General features: G+C 40.1%; 1 protein-coding gene across 5 annotated transcripts in view; it reads right to left on the bottom strand.

Moving 5' to 3' along the window:
• Positions 1-24609, bottom strand: part of PDE7B (phosphodiesterase 7B) — a 312328-nt gene that overhangs the window by 58875 nt on the left and 228844 nt on the right. For all 5 annotated transcript variants that reach the window (XM_036994627.2, XM_017650215.3, XM_017650206.3 and 2 more), the window contains one exon: positions 7588-7671. In XM_036994627.2, coding sequence (XP_036850522.1) covers positions 7588-7671 — 84 coding nt within the window. The remainder of the gene's footprint in view (positions 1-7587; positions 7672-24609) is intronic.

The raw sequence follows: 24609 nt of genomic DNA, 5'->3' as shown, positions 1-24609 counted from the left end.
CTAATTTCCTTAAACACTATTTTATGCTGTCCATGCTTTTCTTAAAATTCTCTAGTGACCTTCTTTACTTTATGAGTCAAGTTCAAGTTCTTTATCTTGGCATTCTAAGACTTTCGTTTTCTCTCTAGTCAACATACTTGACTGCTTTCTGGACCTTCTCCTGCTTAATGACTTAATAATGCCTTCCATATGTCAGCTCAGTCTCACTTCTAGGCAATTTTTTAACCAGTCAACACTCTATCTTTCAGGGTTCAGCACAAGACCAGAAAGCCCCTTTCTCCTACTCAGGAGAAATACCAGGACTTGTATTTGCCTGGAAGATGGTCTGTGACAACTTCAGTAATCTCTGCCTTTTCTTGCTCTGATTTATTGTTTGTGTCAATTATTTTAAAACTAGATATTCACGCTCTTTGTATGGGTCTGGGTTTAATGTGTGTTTGCCTTGTCTGTGTCATGAGGTTGTTAGGTCTTTGAGAAGAGAGGACTATCTCGAAGTTTCCTTTCGAGCACTCAGAGTCCTCAGCCCAGAGATAGGATGTCGTAGGTGCTACACTGTTACCCCTCCATCCTTGTTGACTTGAAATGAATTGTTCAGATATTTCTATTTGATCTCTGGCAGACTCTAGTCCCACTGCTGTTTGAGACAGGAGCTAGCTGTCCTGTAAAAGGCTGTCTCAGCCTGTGATTATTGGCTTGGCTCAGGCATCTTGGCCTCATAGACTGCTTGGCATAGAGTGGGTGCTGTATTTGTTAAATGAAGAAATGATAACCCAGGGAAATACTGGGTTCCCTAATTCAATTTTCTATTTTTCATCACTCAGATAAAAAATAAATCCATTAAACAATGTCAACCAGGCTAGCAGAAGGCAATGGCTGTTTTCAGTTCTAGCTTTAGAATGTGAACACTTGTTTCTTTTTGAAGAGGGATATGGCTTCCCCTAGAAAGTCAAGTATATTGAATGATCTCTCTTGACTTCTCTGTTTGGCTCCTACTTAAATGACTCATGCTCCAAATTAATTTATAACTAGCAGAGTGGAATTGTTGATGACCCTTTTCTTGGTTTCTTAGGTCTTGAAGCATTTTTGAGAATGACCCTACAAGCTCGTCTTGGCACGTAGCCCTCCTTTGCTTCATTGTTGCTTCAGTAACTGTTCATTTTTAATTCCTCCAGAAAGTCTTCCCTAATTACCCAAGATAAACTTAATTTTTCCTTCCTCCAACTTCCCCAAAGTTAATAACACTCTTCTCTGAATCCTGTATGCACACACATTTCTCATATTATGTATAGCCTTACTATACCCACATGTATTATTGGATGTATCACATCCCATCAAAGTATAAATACTTATGTCTCTGTAAATTCCTCAAAAGCGGTGGCTATGTCTCATTCATCTTTGTATCTGCAGCACCAGCTCACTGCCTGCCCAGGTGGTACTCCACTGATGGTCATTGATAAGTGATGACAGGGAGGGAGTGAAACAGTGAGGACACCGACTCTGTCTTCTGCAATGCAGTGGCATATCAGTGGCTTACCACACTAATGCTCTGGCACTTCCATATCTGAAGTGCTGGGAAGCTTGCAGCCAGAAACCCTGGGAGGACGTCATGGAGCAAGATCCAGGTGAGTCAGAAAGGAACCACTACCACAAACGGCGTCTTGCCTTTCTTCTAGAGGGGGGGGCAAATATTGGACTTTGAAACTGTGGGCGGTGCTACATTGGGTCTTAGTCCCAACTGGAGCCTCCCTTGTCTGCTTGGGAAGCACAGGGCTGGGGATCTGGATTTTGGGGCAGGATATTACTCTCTTAGCATGATTTTATTTTATTTTTTTGAAAAGGATGCTTTTAGTTTACTTCCCCTTTTTCCTTTTTAAAAATTTTTAATTGAGATATAATTGACATAGAGCATTATGTAAGTTTAGGGTGTACAAAGTGTAGATTTGAAACATTTATGCATTGCAATATGATTACCACCATAGTGTTAGCTAACAACTCTATCAGGTCACATAATTGTCACTTAATTTTTATGTTGAGAACAATTAAGATGTAGTCTCTTAGCAACTCCAAAGTTTATAATATGGTATGTTGAATAATTACTATTCTGTGCATTAGATCTCTAGGACTTATTTGTCTAGTAATGGCCCTTAAACTTAACAGCTCACCCTGTAACATTTTAGATTAGGTTCTTTACATTTTGTGTGGTTCTCATAGGTAACACTGAAAGTGGTCTTTAAGAAAATTACTGAAAGGATGTCACCATCTGCAATGCATTCTCTCAGAAAATGGATTTTGTAAGCAAACTGTCCCTCCATCTCTAAGATAGGGGTATCTTTTAGCACCAGATGGCTTGTAACATGCTGGTTGACAGTCTTCTGTAAATCTATTTTATACTTCTGCAGGGTGTAATGTGTTTTAGATGGCAACTTTTAAAAAGGCATTTGAGTCTTTGGGTCACTTCTTCATAAAAAAGTGAATCTAAATTATATATATATATATATCTGTATATATTAGCTCTATTTCAAAAATCATAAGCAAAGGCAAATATTTTTGAAGCTCTCTAAAATTACCTCATGCTTGTGCAGCTAAAATGGCCCCACCTGGAGAGGCAGATCTGGAGGAACAGAACTTTAAAGATCAAGATTAGCAAATTAACCAACAGGAAAAGTCAGAGAGCCAATGAACCTGCTACTGGAAAGCCCAGGGGCGGGTCTGGAGCTCCAGGCCCTCTGGGATTTGACGCCCTAAAACCGTCAGCTGAAGCTGCCTCCTTTCCTAAAGCTCCGTCGTCACTGGGAATGTTTGCCTAGTACGTTGCTCCCTTTGCGGAGCAACTGTGGAAATCACATTGTGTTGCTCTGAAATGGTTGCCATAGGAACATCTCCACCTAGTCATTATCTACTCAGGCTACTGATTACATGAAACCAGGAGACAGAGATGCAGAAGTGGCCGCTGCAGCCACCTGCTCAGTGGAAAATTCTAATTGCTTCTGCGACATTTACCTCTGTGGCAGCATGTTTCTATGAACGCTTTTCTCCGCATTATCTCCACTCTCGTTTGCCCCCAAAGTTAGTAAATGAAATAAATCTATAGGAAATCAGCATTGGGATAATAGAGCCGTTCCATTCCCATCCCTACTGCCTTCCTCCTTTGTTTTAGTACCTTATATGGAATGAAAATAGTTGCCACTCTTTTCTGTCACTCAGACATGCTGCTCCATGCTTAGGTGCAAAGATAACTCTTCTTTAAAGATCTATGATTCCCATGCCCTGCACAATAGTGCTGCCATAGTCTCCTGCTACATATCCAGAGAACCTTCTAGAAATTCATACAGATGCCTCTTTTCTAAATTTTATAAAATATAAACTGTAAATGAAACTGGCTCTTAATAAGTAACTTTATCTTACTCATATTTCTCAATAGAAAAATGGATGGATCTGGATGGATCTCTTTTGAGGAGGATTTTCTGGTCTTTATTCCTGGATTGCAGGTGACATCTGAGAGGTGTTGTCTTGAAATAACTCTTGTGAGAAAAGCTAAACAATCTGTTGACCTTAATAATTTATTGTATAAATCAGAATACTTTGGGAGTGAAAGATGGCATTATTAATAAGTATCCCTGATGCAAATTAGGACTATGCCAGGTAAACCAGATATAAATTGTCATCTTACACGTAGACAGTAAGTACATGGGCATGGTAGTACTATGCCCTCAAAAAATAAGGGGACAAGGATACCTCTTCCAGAAGTATATTTGTGCAATTAAAAATGATAATTGTGGAACTGAAAAATCTGGATCAACAAGAGAGATTCCCCTTCTGTTTATACTTCTGTCTTGTGTAAATTTTGTCAATGTGAATCCATTTTTGGAAGTAAAGTGATGGCACTGGGAATTGAAATGTCTGCCTATATTGGAAAAAATCAACTCAAAATTCAGGTATGTGGTATAAAAATCACTTTAAACTTGCTAGTACTTACTGTGTAGTATTGGAATCAGTTGGTAAAAATAAAATTTTTAGGAGGAAATCAAAAATGTTCTTTAGAGGCTTATTAAAAATTTTCTGTATAGTCTATTTAAAATGACAAACTGACAAACTGACATAAAAGAAAACAGATTGGACTGAATGTGCCTATGGAGATGCCATAAACCCTTTTAACTTTGTTAAAAAATCTAACTTAGGGGTTGGTAACTTTTTTCTATAAAAGATCATGTTTTGGCTTTGTGGGTCATATGGTCGCTGTTGTGTGAAAGCAGCTGTAGGCGATATAAAAATGAATGGGCCTGGCTGTGTTCCAATGATATCTTAATTACAAAGCAGGCAGGGGCGGGAGCATGATGCGGCGCATGGTGCTGTCTGCCCGCCCCGGTTCTAGTTATCTGTTGCAACATCTAGAACCTTTGTTCTGACAGAAGGAAAGTTATTTCAGATGTTAATTCTGACGACTCATGTTCTGCTCTGATAGGTTGGGGCTGTGGCTTAACGGGACAATGGAGAAGCGCAGTGGGCCTGACTGTTTCATCTGCATTTGTGTTACACATGTTCCAGCCCTTCGCGGCATATGTTGAGATGGGTGGCAGAGGGTAAACGTCTGGGGACAATTTGGACAGGGAATGGCAGCCATGTGGGTTTCACTAGGTATTTTAGAAGTAAGGCTGCAGGGAGGCAGGTACAGGGAATAGAGGCTATGGTGATTTGGTTTTTCCTATAAATGGCAAAAAAAAAAAAAAAATCCAAGATTAGATTCTATCTTGGGGGAGAGAGCAAAATTGCAAGTCCCTGAGGAAAATGAAATCTTGAGTCTCTGTCTATATTGGAAAAAAATCAACTCAAAATTCAGGTAAATGATATAAAAAATCACTTTAAACTAGTCTGGCACTTATTGTGTAGCACTGGAATCAGTTGGTAACAATAAAAGTTTTAGGAGGAAGCTCTGAAATGTTCTGTAGGGGATTATTAAAAATTTTCTTTATAGTTACATTTAAAATGTTTCCCTTTAGGCAGAGTAAACACTAACAGCTCAGATAAACCACAGGAACATGGATGAGATGAAAGAGAATTGTATAGACTTTATATAAAGTACTAGTAAATATGTTATTTATATGATACTTTAAGTGACTGTATGTAACACAGATATCCACATATCTGCGGCTGCTACCTGGTGACAAGCTGCTTTAATTACAGATTGCATTAGGAAATTGTGGAGAGTGGTTATAGTAATGTTACTGGTTCCAATTTCAACTCAGTAACAAAGTATACAGGGCATTAGGCAGTGGAATGAATGGTACCACAAAGTCCTATCTGAAGCTCATCAGTTAAACATAGGGAATGACTGACATTACCGTTATGTAATATAATCTTTCTGAGAGGACCCATTAATTTAATTGGTAAGTTAACAATAGTTACCAAGAGGTCAGTATCTAAAAAGAAAATGTTCTTTAGAATCTTGCCATCTATGTACGGATGTGTTGTACACATCTAGGAGAAAAATTTGAGACTACTTATTAAACTGTATAAAATACAGCTTTATAAAAACATGAGACCACTGTATAAAATATAATGAAGGTAAATTAATATTGCTTTAGCATGTGTGACTATAAAGAGATGTGACAGAGTTTTCCAGAGTACAGTGCTGGGCAGAGGAGAAAGGGATTTCAGGATGGGTGGCCAACACCATCACTCAGTGGGGACAGGTCATGAGCAACAGGAGGGGTGAAAGAGGGATGGGGGAGGGGGACCGAGAGCAGCCCAGGCCAGGGAAAGGAGGCTGGGGTTGAGTCTGGGCACTAGAAAGTTCCTGGTGGATCTACAGCAAAGGGGTGATAGGGTGAAAACTGCTTGTATAGGATTTATTACATGTGAATAATATGACAGTGAAGTATTATCTGCCTTGAATTTCTGTCTAAAATTTTATATATATATTTTTCAGCTTACAAAAGTTAAACAAATTAATTGTAAAAAACATCCAGGTGTTACAGAAATCTCTGATGTAGAGAGTGAAATATTCCATAATCCCACCTGCAAAGATAGCCCACATTAGCATCTGATGTTGCCTATTAACACTAGGATATATATATTTTTAAAGATTATATTATTTGGAACCTTGGAATTATAAAGAGAAGTCCTTCTTATTTTCCTTGCCATTCCTATTGTTCATGTCTTATACTAGCAACCCTGATATGACATCTCATCTATTATTGAAAAGAAACTTTTTGGTTATTTTCTCCCTCTGACATCAGTGTGTCATGGCACTGGCGAATCCTGCTCTCTGTGAAGACAGTGAGCTAACTGGGACCGTTCCTCATCCCTACCTTGCTTGGTAAACCATATATATCTGGGAACTAGAAATCAATACAGTCTAGCGACTGTCAAAGGGGTGACATCCATGGTGGCTGGAACAGCCCATTCAGGGTCCTAAGGAGAAGCAAAGGATACCATCAGAGCTTCCCACAAGCTGTGTCTAATAGTGCATTGGTCTAGAGTCTCAACTTTGTCTTCTGAACATGTTTTTGGGAGGCTGGGTTGAGGAGGTTTCTGTAGTATGGAAAGGTCACTCCAAGTCTTGGTGTCTCTGAAAGAGCTGAGAAAGCAGATACTGTATGCTGATATGGGAGGTTAATAAGCCAGGAGACATAGAAGCATGTCCATCGACTATTGGCCTTTTGAGGATCTAAGGACCAGAAATACCAAGTTCCAATTCCTCCTAGTAATTTTCAGGGGTCAAGCTAAATCACATTGCCTCGTTAGCTGAAGTTGTTCATGCCGAAGGAAAGTAATGCTCTGTGGCTGCAATCAGCACTTTGAAATTTATAGATGGAAAGTGTTATGAGAACCCAACACTGAAAACCTTGTTGCAAATCATGGAATTTATCTATTTTGTTCCCCTGCCCCTCATCTCCAAGTCCAAAGTGAAGGATGTTGATAGAAGACATGAAATCTGGTGGGGTGACTACTTTGGTTTTCCAAAGGAACTTGAGATTAAAAGAATTGTGTATGAGTGGTTGAGCAAAACTACAAATGAGGAGTAGTACATGAAAGGGAAAGGTAGAAATCAGAAACAAATGAACTTCAGAGGAATCATACTGAAGGAGGAAGCAAATGCACACTATGAGGACTCTGCCATGGTGAAGAGTTTTATGAGAAATGCAAAAATGGATCTCAGAGACTTAGGTTAGACAAAGATGGGGGAATTAGATAATGGTTAGTTACTGAGGGTGACTGTGAATAGGTTTCCCTGTGGGGTTTTAGAAATAAAATAGAGTCTCATTTAGTCCACTTCTGCCTGATGGTGGCAAGAACATGCTGGATAATGAAAAGAAAAAGCTTCCTTGTATAGGGCCTCACAGTTCTTAAGATTTACACTTGTAGAGCTGACATGATCTCATTAGATCTTCACTAAGCTCTAAGAGGTAGGGTTAGGGTTGCTTCCCTAGTGAGGAATCTAATGAAAAAGGGTTAAGTTTTGGTGGGGAGGGGACAGTTGCAGGAAGGAAGGCAGACCTCCGAGGGTTTTGAAGTTCAGAGGGAAGTGAGAATTTTTCTTTATTTAAGAAAACGTTTGTTCCTTTCCAGGTACACCCGATTACTCACTGTTAAGTAGGCGGAAGTCAATGAATGGGTAGGAGCCACGGCGTTCAGCAGGAACCCCCGTCTGACCCCTTAGTCGTACATCTCCTAGAAAACAAAATTCAAACAAATGTTTGAAAATGTTGCCAAGTGTATAAACTTTTCCTCTGCAAATCCTCTTACCCACTTATGTCACTGGAACCAACACCAAATGTCAGGAGAAAAATGACTTCCTTTCACCTTGCTTAAGAAAGCCTGCATGGGAAGAGATATTTAATGAATGCCGAGCGTAATGAGCTTGGCAAAACGCTCACAAACCTAGCGGCGCTCTCGTATTTGCCTGGAAGATGGTCTGTGACAACTTCAGTCATGTACAGTTTCCAGAGTATTTTCATATTTTCTAGGTCTGGGAAGATGAAGCAGCTTCATCTGGAAGGGCAAATGGGGTGCTGGGATTATAGCTGTTATTCTTATTAGAAGGTTTAATTGCCCACAGGGTTATTTCTCTTGGTTCCAGCACAGTTGTTTTCTGATGGGTGTCCACCTTCTTTGTTCCCCAATTGTATCATTGATCTGCTTTAGGATCTGCTCAGTGAAGGCCAGCCTTGCTCCAGACGCTCCATGCAGACACTTAGACACCCTTGGACATCTGGGTGTAACAGGGCCTGAGTGAGATTCCATCAGCTGTAACCTGGACAATGACAGTGTTTAAAGTACCCCTTGCAGATGGGTGTTCTTGGTCTTTAATTTGTGAACCTCTGAGCTAGTCTCAAATTTTATGTTGGTGCCTCCTTTATTGCTCTGTGTAATCTGATGTGTGGTGTCAGATTGATATTTAGGAGTGTTACAGTTTATGGAATAAAGTGAAGTGGAAGGAGGAGGGAAGAGATGGAGAAGTACAGTTAAAAATATGAATACAATCTGACTTTAAAGCAGGGAATGCTGTCAGCATTTGGTAGGTTCATGGGGGTAGATGGTCAGTAGTTACAAGAACGCCACTGAAAACATTTGAAGAGTTTTCCTCTGCTTGGCAGTTGTCTTGAATGCCCTATGTTTATGACTCTTTAGAGTTTGCAAAGCGCTTTCACAACCATCACAGTATATTTACTTTTTTGTTTATCTCATTGGATCCTCACAATAGCCTTGTGATGACAGTCACTGTCATTCTCCTCTATAGGTGAGAAAATAGAGGCACAGAGAAGAGAAGGATTGCTACTCTCCCCTTAAAGGCACTCAGTAGTGCCTTTCAACTTAAATTGACTGCCCAAGTTTATGGTGCTTTTAGCTTATGATGAGCAGGGCTAGTCCTTAAATCCAGGTTGTTAAACTGCATTGGCAGAACACGATCTCCAATACCATTGGTTTCTCATCTTATGGAGTGTGCACACCTAGTTTTATTTTTTTTATTTACAGACCCTCCCCCTACTGCCCAACACACACACATGATCAAGTTGTACTTTTAGTAGTCACTGAGAAAATACGGCAGGTTAAAATGATGTAACAAATTCAGCACTGTCTTTAAATGATTGATGTATTATGAATGAGAGTAAGATAGATGCACACTTCCAGACCTAGGCAGAGATGAGATGTCACCCTTTGAGTTGAGCTCCTAGGGGTTTCAGGCTCACTGACTGGACATCACTTCTCCACTAGCATTTTCTGCTCAGTATTAACAAAGAGTTCCTCCTTTGTCATTCTGAGACCACCAATTTCCAAGAAAAGTTCTGTATTATATCAGTATAGGTTTTAAATCCTCTGCCAGAATCAATTCCTTTTATCCATTTGAAGGTCTAAGACAGAAGAGACTTTAGATTTAGACAAATACTCAGTAGACAGCGCCACATGCAGAATGGGTAAAGGGAGGGCGATACACCAGTAATTAGGGGGCTCTATTCCTGAGAGGATCAGCATTTCACCATCTTGAGTGACCTTGGGCAAATCAATAACCACTTCTAGGTCCAGTTTTCTAATACTTAAATTAATTAGCATAAGTACAACAGTTTGCCTACCTCACAGGGTTGTTATGAGGAAATGATAAGGGGCATGAAAATAACATGACAATTACCATTTATTGAAGACTTACACTGTGCTGAGTATTTTGCATGCCATCATCTCATATCATCTACCCAACAACCCAATAAAGTAGGTTGTATTATTATTATTAGACCATTTTACAGATCAGGACGAAAGCCAGTGGATATTTGATGACTTGTCTGAGCTCATAGAGCTCTTGAGTGTGGAGCTTGTGCTCAAATTCAGAACTGGCTCTAAACCCCATGTTCATAACCACTCTTCTATATTATCAGGGTAAAAAATTGTGCAAACAGCTAGGCATTCATTTTTTATTCCCAATGTATGCTTTGATTACTATTTGCCAACAAACCAAATGTACATTGATCATGATTCCTGGAAACTGAATACCAAGGGAATCCACCCCTTTCATGAATTCAAGATTCAATCAGGTAGATATTCTTTATTTGAATAGTAGTCCAGTGGAACTGGGCTGTATGAATAAGACAGCCAATCCTGTTCTGGATCAGCAAGGCATCTATTACTTTCAACTAAGACATGGAAAGCAATTATTTAAAATATTCAGCAAAACTGAAATTACCTGGCAGCTGATAAATTCAAGATCCTAATTAAGTAGACTTTTCATGATGTCACTACACTTTTGGGAAAAAGAGACAACACAAATCAACACTAATAACAACAAATTACAAAACCCCTACCTGAAATGTTCCTTTTCAGTCTCATTCAGTCTGTTACTACAAGTACAGTCTTGCTAGTACGTTACTGATACACCTAATGATGGCCTTTAAGGAAGGATTACATCATGTTTAAAATAACAGTAAAGCAGGAGGCAGGGCAATTGTCAATGGGCTAGCAAGGAGCGTTGGAAGTTTTTCAACATAGAAGTTAAATATAAACAAACCTAACATTCCGTGTTTTGAGGATACTATTTACCCAAGACTGTTGTGGTTAATTTAAAAACATTAATTTTAATGTATTTTAAAAATGTATATTAATTATTATATTTAAACAATATATTATAATATAATATTACAATACAGTTATCTATTCTAATATTATTCTAATATATTCTAATATATTACAATACAGTAATATGTATCAAATAATTATATTTTAATTTTATGTATTTCTAATATAGAAAGTTCTTTCCTTCTTCTGCTTTCATGACCCCTTCTGATACTAAACTGCTTCAATATGCTCATGGGAAGAGAGAAATAATTCAGTAACAACAGTCTCTGTAGTAGCAGAGCCCACTGGGCTGATGTCCGAGGAACAGAACAAGTGGCGTCCTACTGAACTGCTTTTCCTGGCCCCTGGTCTCAGGCGATCATCTATTTACCTAAGGCCTTATATCCAAGCTAAACAATTATTTTGACTATTCATTAGGCCCTCCTTGCTTCACTTAAGCAACTTTTTTTTCTGGCAAATGAAAGGTGCTGTGGAAGCAGGGTAGGAAGTGTTGACAGCTCAGAGTCGTGTCCTCGGTCTGTTCTTATTGTGTTCCAAAATGAAACAAACAGCAGGGAAATTCTTATTTTGAAAGGGCTGCTTCTCTTCTGCCCCTTCAGGCTGAAAACATAACATGTCGTCTTCGGGCATTTAAGGCTGCAAACACAGGCTGAGAGCTGAGGTGAGTGGCTCTGGGAGCCAAGACCTGGAGACAGCCACTCTCCCTCCCGGGGGATGTGGTTCCGGGAGGGACCTCTTGCCCACTTGGCCTGCGGGGCTGTCTGTTTAATAAAAGCTTGCGCTGGGTAGCAGACACTATGTGGACTCTTATGTAACTGGCGAAGGTGGTGGAGACTGTCAGCGATGACAACTTACAGTGACTGAGGCACGGGCCACATGACAAGAACCAGACTCTAGACCCAGTCATGGTGTCAAGGTCATTTCAGGGTGGGGAGCAGGGGCAGGAAAGGGACAGAGCAGTAGCTACTGCTCCTAGTACATCTGAGAAGAATGGAGAAGATGAGAGCAGCTACAGGGAACAGGGCACAGAGATTCGTAGCAGGGATGTTCCTATGACTGAGGAAGATGAGAGGCTAGAGTCTGGGAGGCGATCGTGGGGCAGTCCAGTGTGGTGAGAGAGCAGAAGCTCTCGTGAAAGGTATTCCTTTGCGCTTCCTCAGACATTCCTAATTCAAGTTACGGCTGCAAACTTGCAAAATGAAGGCAGAGAGAACCCAGATCCCCAAACCCTGGACGGGAACTTCCGCATGCTAAACCGCCCCAGCTGGCGGCTTCAAAACTTGCAGGTGACTACTCTCAGTTAGCAGCCTGAATTATTTCTCCTAAGAGGTTTATCTGGCAAAACAAAGAGGAGGAAGGTTGCACAATTTAATCACTCCATAGATTTATGGGATAGTATAGGCAGCCAGCTTAGCTCCCGCGGAGGTGATTGCTCGGAGTGCTAGGAGCTTTTACATGAGATCCAAGGTAGCTGATTAGAGCAAATTTACCATATGGATCTTCAGTTTTCTGCTCTACTTTCTTAAGTGAGGCTGGGCCTGTCTGGTCCCTAAGGACTATGTGCTGAACCGGCTGAGCAAGAGGCTTCCTGTGCATTGATCTGTTGCCCTGATTGTGTATTCCTGGGCAGTCCCTGAGAGAGCTTTGTGTGTACCAAAGAGACAAACCAAGAGTTAGTTATCCAGAAACAACACTTTTGGCAAAAGCAAAAAAAGTAAAGTTTTTCTTGCATGTGAAAAAAAAGTTCTTTCTTTCTTCTTTTTAAAAACCTTGCTCTATATCAGAATCAGAGTAAAGGGAAATGTCACCAAGTTAGAGTGCCCAAACCATAACTGGATGTATGGCTTTGCAACTTTAGCTTAGAATTATTAAATACTCTGTGATAAAAGTGCACTTTGGGACTTGAATATATAAAATAATTCAATAAAGGGCAGTGCCTTTATTTTCTACAGCAGGTAAGGTAGATTTTAACTCAGACTAGACATTCTTCAGTTTCATGGTTTTACAGAGGGAAAATGAGAAAAAAAGTTCGAATCACCAGGAGTCTAATAAAAAAAAGATATTGAGCAAGAAACAGCAGGAATGCCTAAAGAGAATTCCCAAAAGCTATGAAAGAACTTAAAAGAACACGAAGAACATGTCTTCTTACAAAGATTCTTTGTAAGGGGAATAATCTGAGGAGTCATTTTAGGGAATATGTGATCTACGTCCTCAATGTAAGCTTGCACATTATTCACTCCTTTCTGGGATAATGCAGTTCATCTCCAGAACATCACCAAAGCAAAAGCAAAATATATATATTTAACGAACTGCCCTCCCCCCACTCCCCCCCCACACCACACACACATAAGGCTTGATACATGGTAGACCCTCAAAAAGCAGTAGCCCTTATTCTTATGTTGTTACCCGTGACTATCTTCTGAGACTCCTGCCACCTCATCTCCCCTCTTCCATGATAGCCTGCCAGTCAGTATTTAGGAGGATTTCTAAGCAACACTTTTAAGGAACGTACACGAATGGGCTGGTTCAGCTATGGTAACAGTCCTCCTGAGGTGCCTCTCATCCCCACTGCCTGAGGAACATGAAGGGCTAGGAAACGATTACACTTACATGAGAAGCCAGCGGCCTCAGGAGCCCTGGCCCTGACCCCACGGCTGCCCGGGCCCCGCATCTCACCCTCCACGGCAGGGGCCGACACCATCACCACGATGCTGTTCACAGCTCTGTTTGATTTCCCTGGGCTGTTTCTCCTGTCTCTGCTGGGCAGGCCAGGGTGATAAAAGTGAGCACAAAGCTGTGTCCTGAGGAAAGCCAAATATTTATCCTGGTGCTTCTTCCCGGGAGCATGAGAAGCCCAGTGTGACAAGGGCATCTGTCATGTGACATGGGAACCCATGAGTCACTGAAGGCGCAGGATTGACCACAGGGAGTCCAGGTTCCAGTGGAGAGCTAGGCATCTTGCAGCCCAGGAGCACTTTTGGGTAAATGGATCAGCAAAGGGGCCCATTCTGGGGCAGACACTGATGGGAGCCTAGGCTAACGCAGTTCATGTTTACAAATATGCAAAACATTATACAAAGTGTTGGGAAGTAGGTGAGGAAAAGGAAAGTACGAAGGTCATAAGATGTCATCTTGGTACTCAAAGAATAATCTAGAAGACAGCCATAGAAATGAGCAGATGTGGTGTAAGCTGGAGGGAGTCTAACTGGGGTATTCGGGTCTGGATCCCTTTCTCAGAACTGTTGTGAGGTGTTATAACTTTATATAGATAAGTAACTTGGAAGTTTCTGTTATCTCAGATGGCTTCCTATCAGTCCTCTGGAATGTCTCAGTTGGTAGAACTGAAAGAGAATTATTTAATGTTCACTTTATAAATTAAATACACTTCTTTACATTTAAGAGTTCTTCACATTTTAGAACTATGGTTGGGGGTGTGATTTAGATTCTTACACCAGGTCTCCAATAAGCAAATTTCCTACAGGCAACCAATTTAAATGAACAATGCTAGTTTTAGAAACCACTTGTTATAGGAAGAAATGTCCTTTGTATCTGATGTGTGTGTTAGCTTTCTGGAAACAATATATATACATGTACATGGTCAGAGGGGTGGGAGAGGAGAGGGAGAGAAGAGGAAGGCAAAGAGAGAGAAGGAAGAGGAGGAAGAGGAGAGAGAGGAGGCGACAAAGAAAATGGGCTTGTGGAGGAATTGAACGCTGGGGCGAGGAAGAGGGGGTGTCAAGGATGACTCCCAGATTTCTGTCTTCTGTAACTGGATGGTTGGTTGTGCCCATCAGAGAAAAAACGAATTCTCAAGGAGTTATTTCATGTCCTTCATTTGATAAAAGATATTTAATCTAAATAATGTTTATGATGTATGGTATTTTTGATAAGCAGTTCAGTGACGAAGACCCTCGGGAGCAGTTTTGGCCTCACAGAGTTCACGATCTCCTGGAGGGGACACCCCAGAGCAGTCACGTGCATAGACATAAAGCTGCAACTTTGGACAGTGGAACAAAAGAGAGGCACATTGTGTTAAGTAAGTTATAATGAACCTGACCTTGCCAGGGAGGTTGTTATGGGCTTCCCTGAGGAGGCGACATCTGATCTGAAGTCTGGTGAATGAGTGAGAGTTAATTGAAGGTGAACATAAGTCTCAATTTTCCCTGGAAAGTCTTCATTTATGCTGGTTTCTGGCCTGGTGTAATTAGTAATAGCACCCCTTTCACACTAAAAAGTATTCTGGTTGATCATATGTCACATGGTCATGAGGGAGAAGGGGCAGATAAGGAAGCGGGAGGAAATCCAGAAGGTTGTTGTTTCATGGAAGACAGTAATTCATGAGGGAGGGAATGATTTTCGGACGGATCGTGCTGAAAGAGTAAGTGAAATGATGGCTGAAAAAAGTCCACTGGATTTGTTGAGTGACTGTAGTGAGAAACAGAAGCAGAGTCATTTGGATATCACAGGGAGTAGGGAAATTGGATCTTAACTGACAAGTAGAAAGATGGATGTTAAATGATAAAATTTCAAAAACACTTCAGAGTGGTGGCTTACAGTTCATCTAACTGGGATCATTGAAATGAAGGGAAGGAAATTTTAGGAAAAAAATCGCACTGGTCTTAAGGACAGTAGCAATTGTTAAGAGTGCTATGAGCAACAAAACATAATTTGGAAATTGCACAGAGGATAAAACAGTCCAGGTCACGAAAATGCCTGAAAATTTTTGCAAAATAGAGTGACACCCTGCCTAATCACTTCCTACACATGAATATGCTTCAAGAAAACAAGCCCAATGGAATTTTCTGCCAAAAGTATTTTTGGGAAGAAAAGGATGAATGCACCAGAAAGAAGGACTATAATTAAAAACATAAAATACTGAGTCCCAATATCACTGAATAATTTCTTGTTATTTTGAACTTTTAATAATTTGAGAGAAGCATTTTAATGTATTGTTTTGTTTTCGTGTGCTTCTGAACTTCCTGATTCTGGCCGGGAACAAGGACAAATCTGCCAAAATACTGCAAGAAAAGATGTTGCTGATCATGGGCAGGAAATACTCAAAGTCCCACGAGATAGCCTGCTCTTAGGAGACTTCTACACTAAGTCTGCTGACCTCAGAAGGATCATCAAGGCACCACATCCACTGCTGAAGCCTACTCAGGGCCAGGAGGTGCTGGGGGACCTTCATTTCAGGTGTCTGGGTCAACATGGTACTTGGGATTTTTTAAATTGCTAAGTGTTGTTCATTTATTGTTTTTTAGAAGGGAAAGAGATGGCAAAATCTGGGCTCAGTAGGGAAATGGTTGACTGGATTATATTATATCCATGCAGGATATTATTTTGGTATTAAAATCAGCAATTTACATTTCTATAGTAATAGCTAACATTTATTGAGCATTAGTTTATGCTGGGTAATGCTTGAAGTACTTTCCCTGAATTAACTCATTTAATCCTCTCAATAACTCCCTTAGATAAGTACTATTACCAATATCATACCTGGGAGACAGAGGTGTTAAAATCACTTTTGCATGAAGACATGGCCACTGGGGTGAAGGCAGATTTGAAACCAGGGTGACTGGCTCTACGTCCTGTGCCCGTAATTCATATGGTACCATCCCTGGCATATTGTTAAGGGAGGGTGAGTATCATATAGTTGCATTAAAATGCATGAGATGCATCAAAAACTGCATCACAAAGTAGAGAAATCAATAGCAGGAGAAGCTATTTGCTACCTCTTTGATCTTGGTAAGTCTTAACCATTCTAGTCTTCATATACTCTTCTATTTTGTTCAGTGGGGATAATAATATCTGCCCTGTTTACCTCTTAGAAGGTAAGACTCAAATAAAATCATGTGGATAAAAGTGCTTTGCTTTTCACTTTGGAAAAGAGTTTCATAACTAAGAAAATTTTTGCTGATATTGCTATGTAAATATTAAGCATAATATACTACATATTATATCAAGTCTATATGGTATTTTTATATTCTATATATTGTGTAAAAATAATATTACTATTGATTTTGTTATATAAATCCAGGTCAGTGTTAAAGTATATTCAAAGTGAGGCACATTATTCCTTGCCATGTAATTAAACCTGTGAATTAAGGGTGTATGATCAGGTATGTATGGAGAACATAGAGGTTTAACAAAATTAAACTTAAAAAATTACAGTATTATGGGCTAAATTGTGCACACCTGCCCCCCATGCATATGTTGAAGCCCTAACGCCCAGTAACCTTAGAATGTGACTATATTTGGAGATAGGGCCTTTGAAGAGGTGATCCAGTTAACATGAAGCCTTTAGGGGCGCCTTCATCCAATCTGAGGAGCATGGAGGACAGGCCGTGGGAGGAGATAGTGAGAAGGTGGCCTTATCCAAGCCAAAAGACAGAGGCCTCCGAAGGAACCAGACCTTGGTGCCGACACCTTGACCTTGGAGTTCTAACCTTCAGAACTGTGAGGAAACAAATTTCTGTTGTTTAAGATATCCAGTCTGTAGTTTTTTTTAATGACAGGTGGAGAAGCTCCTTCTACTGGCAAAGAAGACTCATTAGAATTTAGGGGTTCAGTGTCCCAGCTTCACCAGGGGTTTCCCTTATGTCCCCATTTCAATGATAAGGATTCCACTCCTTTCCAATCAAGGCCCTCACTTTAACAGTAGCACCTGCAATATCGGGAATTCAATTTGTGTAGTAATTCAGCCACTAGCAGGATGACATTCTGGACATGTTTTTCAGCAATCTCAGCTCTGCAGCTACAGGAAATGCTAATCTCTTTCAGAGCAGACATAGAGGCTTTCAGATCATTTATGCAGCACCTGAGCTGGAAATCTGAATGCCTTCATTCATCCTTTTCTTCCCCTATTTGTCCAGCACCATTAGGAGCAAACAGCTAATCTCATTGTACTTGTTAGACTGACAAAAATGCTCATAAGAATCATCCATATTGTTCCTGAGAAACTTGCCTCTTGTAAGTACTTGACTAGGAGTATCCAATGTTGATATTTTGTGTATTTCTATGACTACATCACACCACAGATAATCAGTACTCTCTTTACTACTAGAAGAAGAGTAATTAGCGTCTTTAAATCAAGTGACATTAGCCAATTCCAGACAACCCAGGACCAATTCAGAAAATTTCGTCCTTAAGATTCTGTTCTTTTAGAACCACTCTTGGTACCAAAATCTGTATTAGGTTCTATTTCTCTGGAGAACCCCTAGCAATACATGTGAGATTTTTTAGATGCTTCAACATATTGATGTTTACTGTGAACACGAAGGTGAGATTGTATAGCATTTCCCAAACACATTCATCCACAAAACATGTTTTTCAAATATCTTCTAGGATGACTGTTGTGAGGAAAATAATTGGGTAAATATTGCTCTACGTGAAGCTTTTGTGTAAGAGTGTGTGTGCATGTGTATAATACTCAGGTCAAATTCTTAGTACTGGAAAGAGCTCAGAGGTCCTCTGGCTTCCCTCCGCCAGCACCATCACCCCTTGAATTCTTGTCCTGCGTGACTAAGTCTACCACTCTGTTTTTAATTTCTTGTTTGGGCTATAGAACAGCTGGATACTTATTCGTTTATTCCTCAAATATGTTTCTGAGTGCCTACTATGTGCCAGGCCCTTTCCTAGACCCTGGGAATACAGCAGTGAACAAAACAGATAAAACATGGCTGTTCTCATGGGGCTCAGATTCTAGTGCGGAGAGACAGACAATAGACAAAATCAACTAATGAACTGCCTGTAGGGATGTGGTATGGGTGCTGCAGGGTGAAATAGAGCAAGGAAGGGGTAAAGAAATGGGGGGTGGCCTGGGCGGGGGTTCAGTTTAAGTTGAGGGTCTAGGAAGGTTGCCGTAAGGTGACTTGGTCAAAGATTTGAATAAAATGTGGAAGAAGCCATGAGTCCATCTGGGAGGATCATTTCAGGCTCAGGGACCAGTAAGTAAAAGACCACAAGGAACATGTCTGGTATGTTCTAGAAATAATGAAGAGGCCAGCACACTGGAGCAGAGAGGGGAGAGAGGGACTGAGAGGTGATGGGTGGTAGGTGTTGAGCCTGGAGGGGAGCAGTGCAGTTTAGGGACTCAGAGAGAAACAGGGAGGCACAAGGTTTCAGTGAGACAGTGATGTGATCTGATGTTTTTAAATGATCACACTGGCTGCTGGGTTGCGAATAGACGGTTGGTGAGCTCTATACATTTAATAGATCCTCCAATGAATGTGTTGTTTTTTCCTATAGCCCAGGTCCTGTCTGGTGTCCTAGCTGCAGCAAATTTATTCAGTCACCAAGGCCTGTTGCTGTGCACCCCCTCTCCCCTCCCCCACCAAGACCTTTGCCCACAGGTGGTTTTATCACTCAGCAGAGCAGGTGCTGTCATAAGGCCTATGTGGGCAGGGCCCTCTCTATAAAAGGGTGCTAAGCAGCAATAAATATTCTCCTGGCTTCTCAGAGGGGGAAGATGGATCATGGCACATGGCCACGTGCCTACTTCATTCACCCAGGTTGCTCATCAATTTTATAAGTATATAAGATACAAATATATACTATTTATGGAGAAGTGTATTCTGGAACATTTTATCTATAAAATGAATGGAGCTGGTTCTTGCAAAGGACATACTTAGAAAAAAGAATTTACTTGGAATAAGGACTATTTAGGAAGCAGATAAACTATAAAACCCAAGAAACATTGGCTGCTGCAGAGTCAGCCCCTGAAAGCTACGCTGCCTTCCTAACTCCTGGTAGGAGAGACGGGGCCGTCCATTAACCGGCCCAATCCGAGCTCTGCTGTGCTCTGAGCACAGTCCTCCATGTTTGTTCACACTGACAGGACCACTAAACCTGGGGACTAAACTGATATGGAGGTACTTTATAAACAGAGATCATTTCATGTTTTTTCTTTTAATGAGTAAAATACAGGCAGCTTTTGCCTTTTTCTAGATTTCTGACACTTTGCCCATTCTCCTTAATTCCACAAGGATCACTGACAGAAATTAAACAAATATATCTGCAAACAGTTGGGGCTGCACTTCTCTAGACCCAGAAACTTGAATTTTTGCAAAATGGTCATCATTTTGTCTGTTTTTCACTTTCTAGGGCTTTGATTCTAACCCTCCACACTGACCCTTTTAAAAAACAGAGCTGTACCTTTTCTAGTTTGAATTCATTTTTTTGATAAGAAGGAAGAAAAAATTGGGCCCTGAACTTTTACTGCCTTCTCTTAGACTTTTGCCCTTACTATTTTACCACTTTCTTGGCCATGGGCTAGTGTTTTCCCACCCTTGTTCTTTAAAAAGCTTTTTTATAAATCCTTTTAAAATCATTTTTTCTTACCTGTTCATGTCACACACTTGTGCTTGTCTTTGGTTAAATGAAAATGTCTGCCTTTTGTGCATGTTACTAATATTTTTTAAATACTTGAACTCATTTGAGAACCTCCTGTGCATCTTTATTGGCTTCTTTAGGTTTTCTATTCTTGCTTACTGAGATATTTTGTGATTTCAATATAATACAATTTCTTTATTTCCTGTATACAAACCCCAGAATCTTAAGAATTTGTCTTAGCTCTTATTGGGAAGACAATGCCTGAATTAACTGAATGAATACACATTATAATAAATTTGTCTTTTAGAGTTGTTTGTCCTTATCAAGTCTTATAGCCTTTTAGAACTTATTTTGATGGCAACATCTTTATCTCATAAGTCTAACAATGCCCAGGATCCCCTTTTCTGGGAATTGCACTACACCACTTTCCTCTTCTGATAATTAAACCCAGAGAGGCAGTTCTTGTCCAAACCCAATTTTGTGATTTTAATCTGTTTGAATTTGAGAACTGGAACTGAAAAACTGATCAAATATATTGAAATAGTTCTTTTGGAGATGATAAATAAATAATGTTCATTCTAAATGTTCATTGAGTACCTATTTTAAGTTTATTGTACTTGTGTATTGTTATATTAAGGATGACTATGATTGTGAGCAATATAATTTAGAGACGGCCCTTGAACAATGAAAGGATTAGGGTCACCAACAACCCACGTGGTTGAAAATTTATATAACTCCTTGACTCTGCCAATACTTAATTACAAATAGCCTACTGTTGACTGGAAGCCTTACCAGTAACATAAATAGTCAATTAACATATTTTGTATGTTATATGGATTATATACTGTATTCTTATAATAAAGCAAGATAAGTAAAAGAAAAGCTTTTCAAATAGTCACAAATCTCCAAAAAAACCTTTCCGATATAGTTATTAAAGAAAAATCCATGTATAAATGGACCCACATTGTTGAAACCCGTTCTGTTTAAGGGTCAATTGTAATGCTAATGATTTTTATGCTCCCAGGTGATCCCAGGGAAATAATTTTTTTAGTACTAGTTGCTTATGTGGCTACCTATGGCTTTATTCCTGTAAGTATAATTGTAACTGGTGGATGGATTTATGTGTAGTATGTAATTTCTTTGATATCGACTACTATACTGCTCCTCTGGGTTGCTTATCATTGCAGCCACTCAAGATTCTACCGCTTGTAATTCTCCAGGTTTCACTTCATCACACACAAAGAAAATAATATTTGATTCCCACTGGGTTAAATACATCTGGTTGGGCAAGTTGAGAGTGTTTCAGACTGGGATCTTGGCTGCCCCTGGCCACACTGCAGGCTGAGGGGGATCACCATCTCAGACATAGAAGCCTATTCACAGTACACTAGTTGGGAAACTCTGAGCTATTCAATTAAGTGAACACTACCTGGAAACAATTCTCAAACATAGCTTATCATATGTTTGATTTATTAGAATATATGCTTCCTGAGGTCAGCTTTTTCACAGAATTGGAGAACCAATCAAGAGAATCTTACTGCTCATTGGCAGGGGTTGGTAGGGTGGGATCTGGGTCATGGAAACTTGGAATAGAGGAAGGGGACCATCATTTAAAGAAGTGTTTTTATTTCTCTGAACTGACATGGCAGTGACCTGGAAAAAGATAAGCTCTTGTTCACATTTAACCTTCTAGTCATATGATTCAGAGGGATGTTTTATCTTATTTTTCTTCCATTATATTTTTAAACTGGTCAGGATTTCCCCTCTTCATCCCAGGATGGGAGGGAAAAAGAAATTGGACTAATGCTCTACATTGTTTTACAACCATATAGGATCAGTTGTTTTCAGTCAGATATTCTGATTTAATTGGTCTGGAGTGAGTCTGGGTGTAGGTATTTTTACCAAGATTCCCGGTGACTTCAATAGGGACATATTGATGAGAACCACCGATGGGTATCCCATTTTGTAACTGAACACACCCCAAAGCACAACTGTTTGGCAAAGTAGTGATGAGAAGCAAGGCGACAGCAAATAGCATAGGAAGCAACTGTTTACAGTGTGCATCATCTTTGGACATTTCATAAATTGTCATGAGAAGCTTTGGATATTAAGCAAAAATCAGGGTCCTCTGTATTTGGCCTGGCTCAGATTTAGAAGGGTGATTGGCACATATTTTTACTTGGACTGGGCAATCAGAGCTGAGGAAGAATTTTGTCAACAAAAATCAGTAACAAAATAATAACAAAACAATACAACATATTACCGCTGAAAAATATTGACTGACAAGACTAAAAAGCACAATAAGAAGAGGTCCATTTCATACTATTTAGTATACAGAAGTCACAGTACAAGTTCTGGAAAAAAATACAGGTAGTGATACAAAACCAACTTTACTATGTTGTCTCTGTGAAGCCATCTCATCTCCCTGTAATCCTTTCAACTACAAGTACAAATTCCCCAAATTCCCAAATGAGGACCTTTAGATTGGTAGTATACCTGTAGCAATAATTCATCGCCACCTTTATTGAGGATTTATTGTTTTTTTTCTAGAATTTTCAGCATAGCTTCTTTCTCTACACACACATTCAGCCTTTCTCATAGCTGTGTGAAGTGACCCATGTTACCCTGCTGATGGAGGGGTATTATTCCTGATGGTATCATTGATGCTACCAGAAGAACAATCATTTCTAGGTCATTCAAGGTTAATGTCAACTTTGGATTAGTTTTAAAAATCTCATTTGGTGTCTTAGAGGGCCTACACAATTCCTAGCAATCAGATAGATAGTTTGGAAAGATAGACGGTTCCAGGGCGATTATATGCCCGTGTTTGGGCAGAACATTTGTAGCTCCTACTAAAGAGCCGAAAGTACACTCTGAGCATTATGGATAGAAAATAAGGAAGGGAGAAAAAGACACACACAAAGAAGTACATGGTTAGAATGCAGGTCCCTGAGGGTAAGGGTCCTGCCTAAATATGAAAATATATGTCATAAATGAAAAATGTTCAATAAATATTTTGTTATTTTGTTTTATCCAAGTACATTTTTTTCCCCACTTGGGAATATGCCCTATATAAAGATGCATAAAATGTTCACTTTGGCAAACCCATTTCCATTCATGCCTTATTTTTCAGCATTCGGAAAATCTACAACAGTGTCAATATAACATTCTGATTATGTTTTTCAACTTCCCCATTCATTCACTTGGCTTTATACAAAAATAATATTCAAAAGATGGCCCCAAAGAAAATATGCTGGGTACCAGGGTCATCAAGTGAACAATTGCATCTTTCTCTGAGAAGGGAGCTGGGGAAATGGACCAAATTGCAGGAGGTAGAAGCACATGTTTGTAGTCTCCTCTTTTCTCCATTTTTAATAGCATGGAACCATTTATTTATTGACTGCTTGAAATAAATTCAAATAAGAGAACTTTGTAAATGCCGTAGTCTCTGGGAAGACCTACCTGGTGCCAATCTTTTTTGTTATTTATGAGAGGGCCTCAGAGAGTTTGAACCTCTACTTTTTTTATCCAAGAGTTTATGTTGTGAGCTGAAGCCCTTTTGTCTGGAAAAGAAACTGGGCAGTAATCACAAGCTCACAATTCTCCTAGGACTGAACTGGGACCCCATCAAGCCTCACAGTTAAGTGGGCTTTACATGTGGTGAAAAATGAGGCACCTGTGTTGTCCGAAGAGTTTTACCTGTGGTTCGCTGTTTCTAGGGGAGCAAGAATATTGCACAGCTCTGTTTTGTTCCCTGTGGGCAGCTGGGGAAGGAGCGCAGGCTCGGGGGTGGGGACCTGAGGAAGAACGCTCAACGCCTGGAGCGCTTATTGCTTCTGCTATTTCCTTGGCTTTCCTTTTTGCAAACTTGTTACTACATTTGAGAAATAATGGCTTTATTGAGGTAATTCACATACCGTACTTTCACCCATTTAAATTGTCCAACGCGATAGTTTTTAGTATATTTGCAGACATGTGCAACCATCACCACACTCAACTCTAGAACCTTCCCATCACCTCAAAAAAAACCCCTTTCATTATCACCCTCCTAGGCCCCTCATCCTGCCTTGGCTCTAAGCATTTACTTTCTGTCTCCAGCTTTCCCTCTTCTGGACATTTCACATAAATGGGATCATGTAAGACGTGGTCTTTTGTTCACCTGGCTTTTAATCCCATTTTGCCTTATGCCATTTATGGCCATGATGTCTTGCATTGTGTTGTGATAACTTAATGTGTCCCTGTCTTTTCTCCTCACAGAGTTTATGTTCTCCCCAGTCAGGGACACCAATAGAATGTGATGCATCCAGTACCCTCTCATTAGTGTTTTTGAACCAACTTCTCCTTATTTTCTCTCCTAATACCAAGAGAATTTGTCTGCAGCAACTCCCTAAAGAAGGCCATACTGCTTCACCCCCATGTTGTGGAGTAGCCTCTTCTCTTTCTTTCCTCTCCAGTATAACATGTCATAGCAGATATAGTATACGTGTAGCCCACTTCCTGTGCTGAGACTTTACTGCTCCTGTCTCCACTCTGTCTAATTTTCAGGAATGCTCCCTAGAAGCCTACTTGCTTGTCCTGGCAACAGAACTCAGAAAACATTGAACTGTCGGCAAGCACTAGCGAACTGGCGATGGGATGGGTTGCCCACACAATGGCCACCGATGATCCACTCTTCCTTATGTGACTTAGAAAAATAGAATTTCTCCCATCAGAGTT

Source organism: Manis javanica, chromosome 13 (genome assembly GCF_040802235.1).
Source record: "Manis javanica isolate MJ-LG chromosome 13, MJ_LKY, whole genome shotgun sequence".
Taxonomy (NCBI): Eukaryota; Metazoa; Chordata; class Mammalia; order Pholidota; family Manidae; genus Manis; species Manis javanica.
The sequence above is the reverse complement of the archived record's forward strand: the minus strand, read 5'-3'. Positions and strand labels throughout refer to the sequence as shown.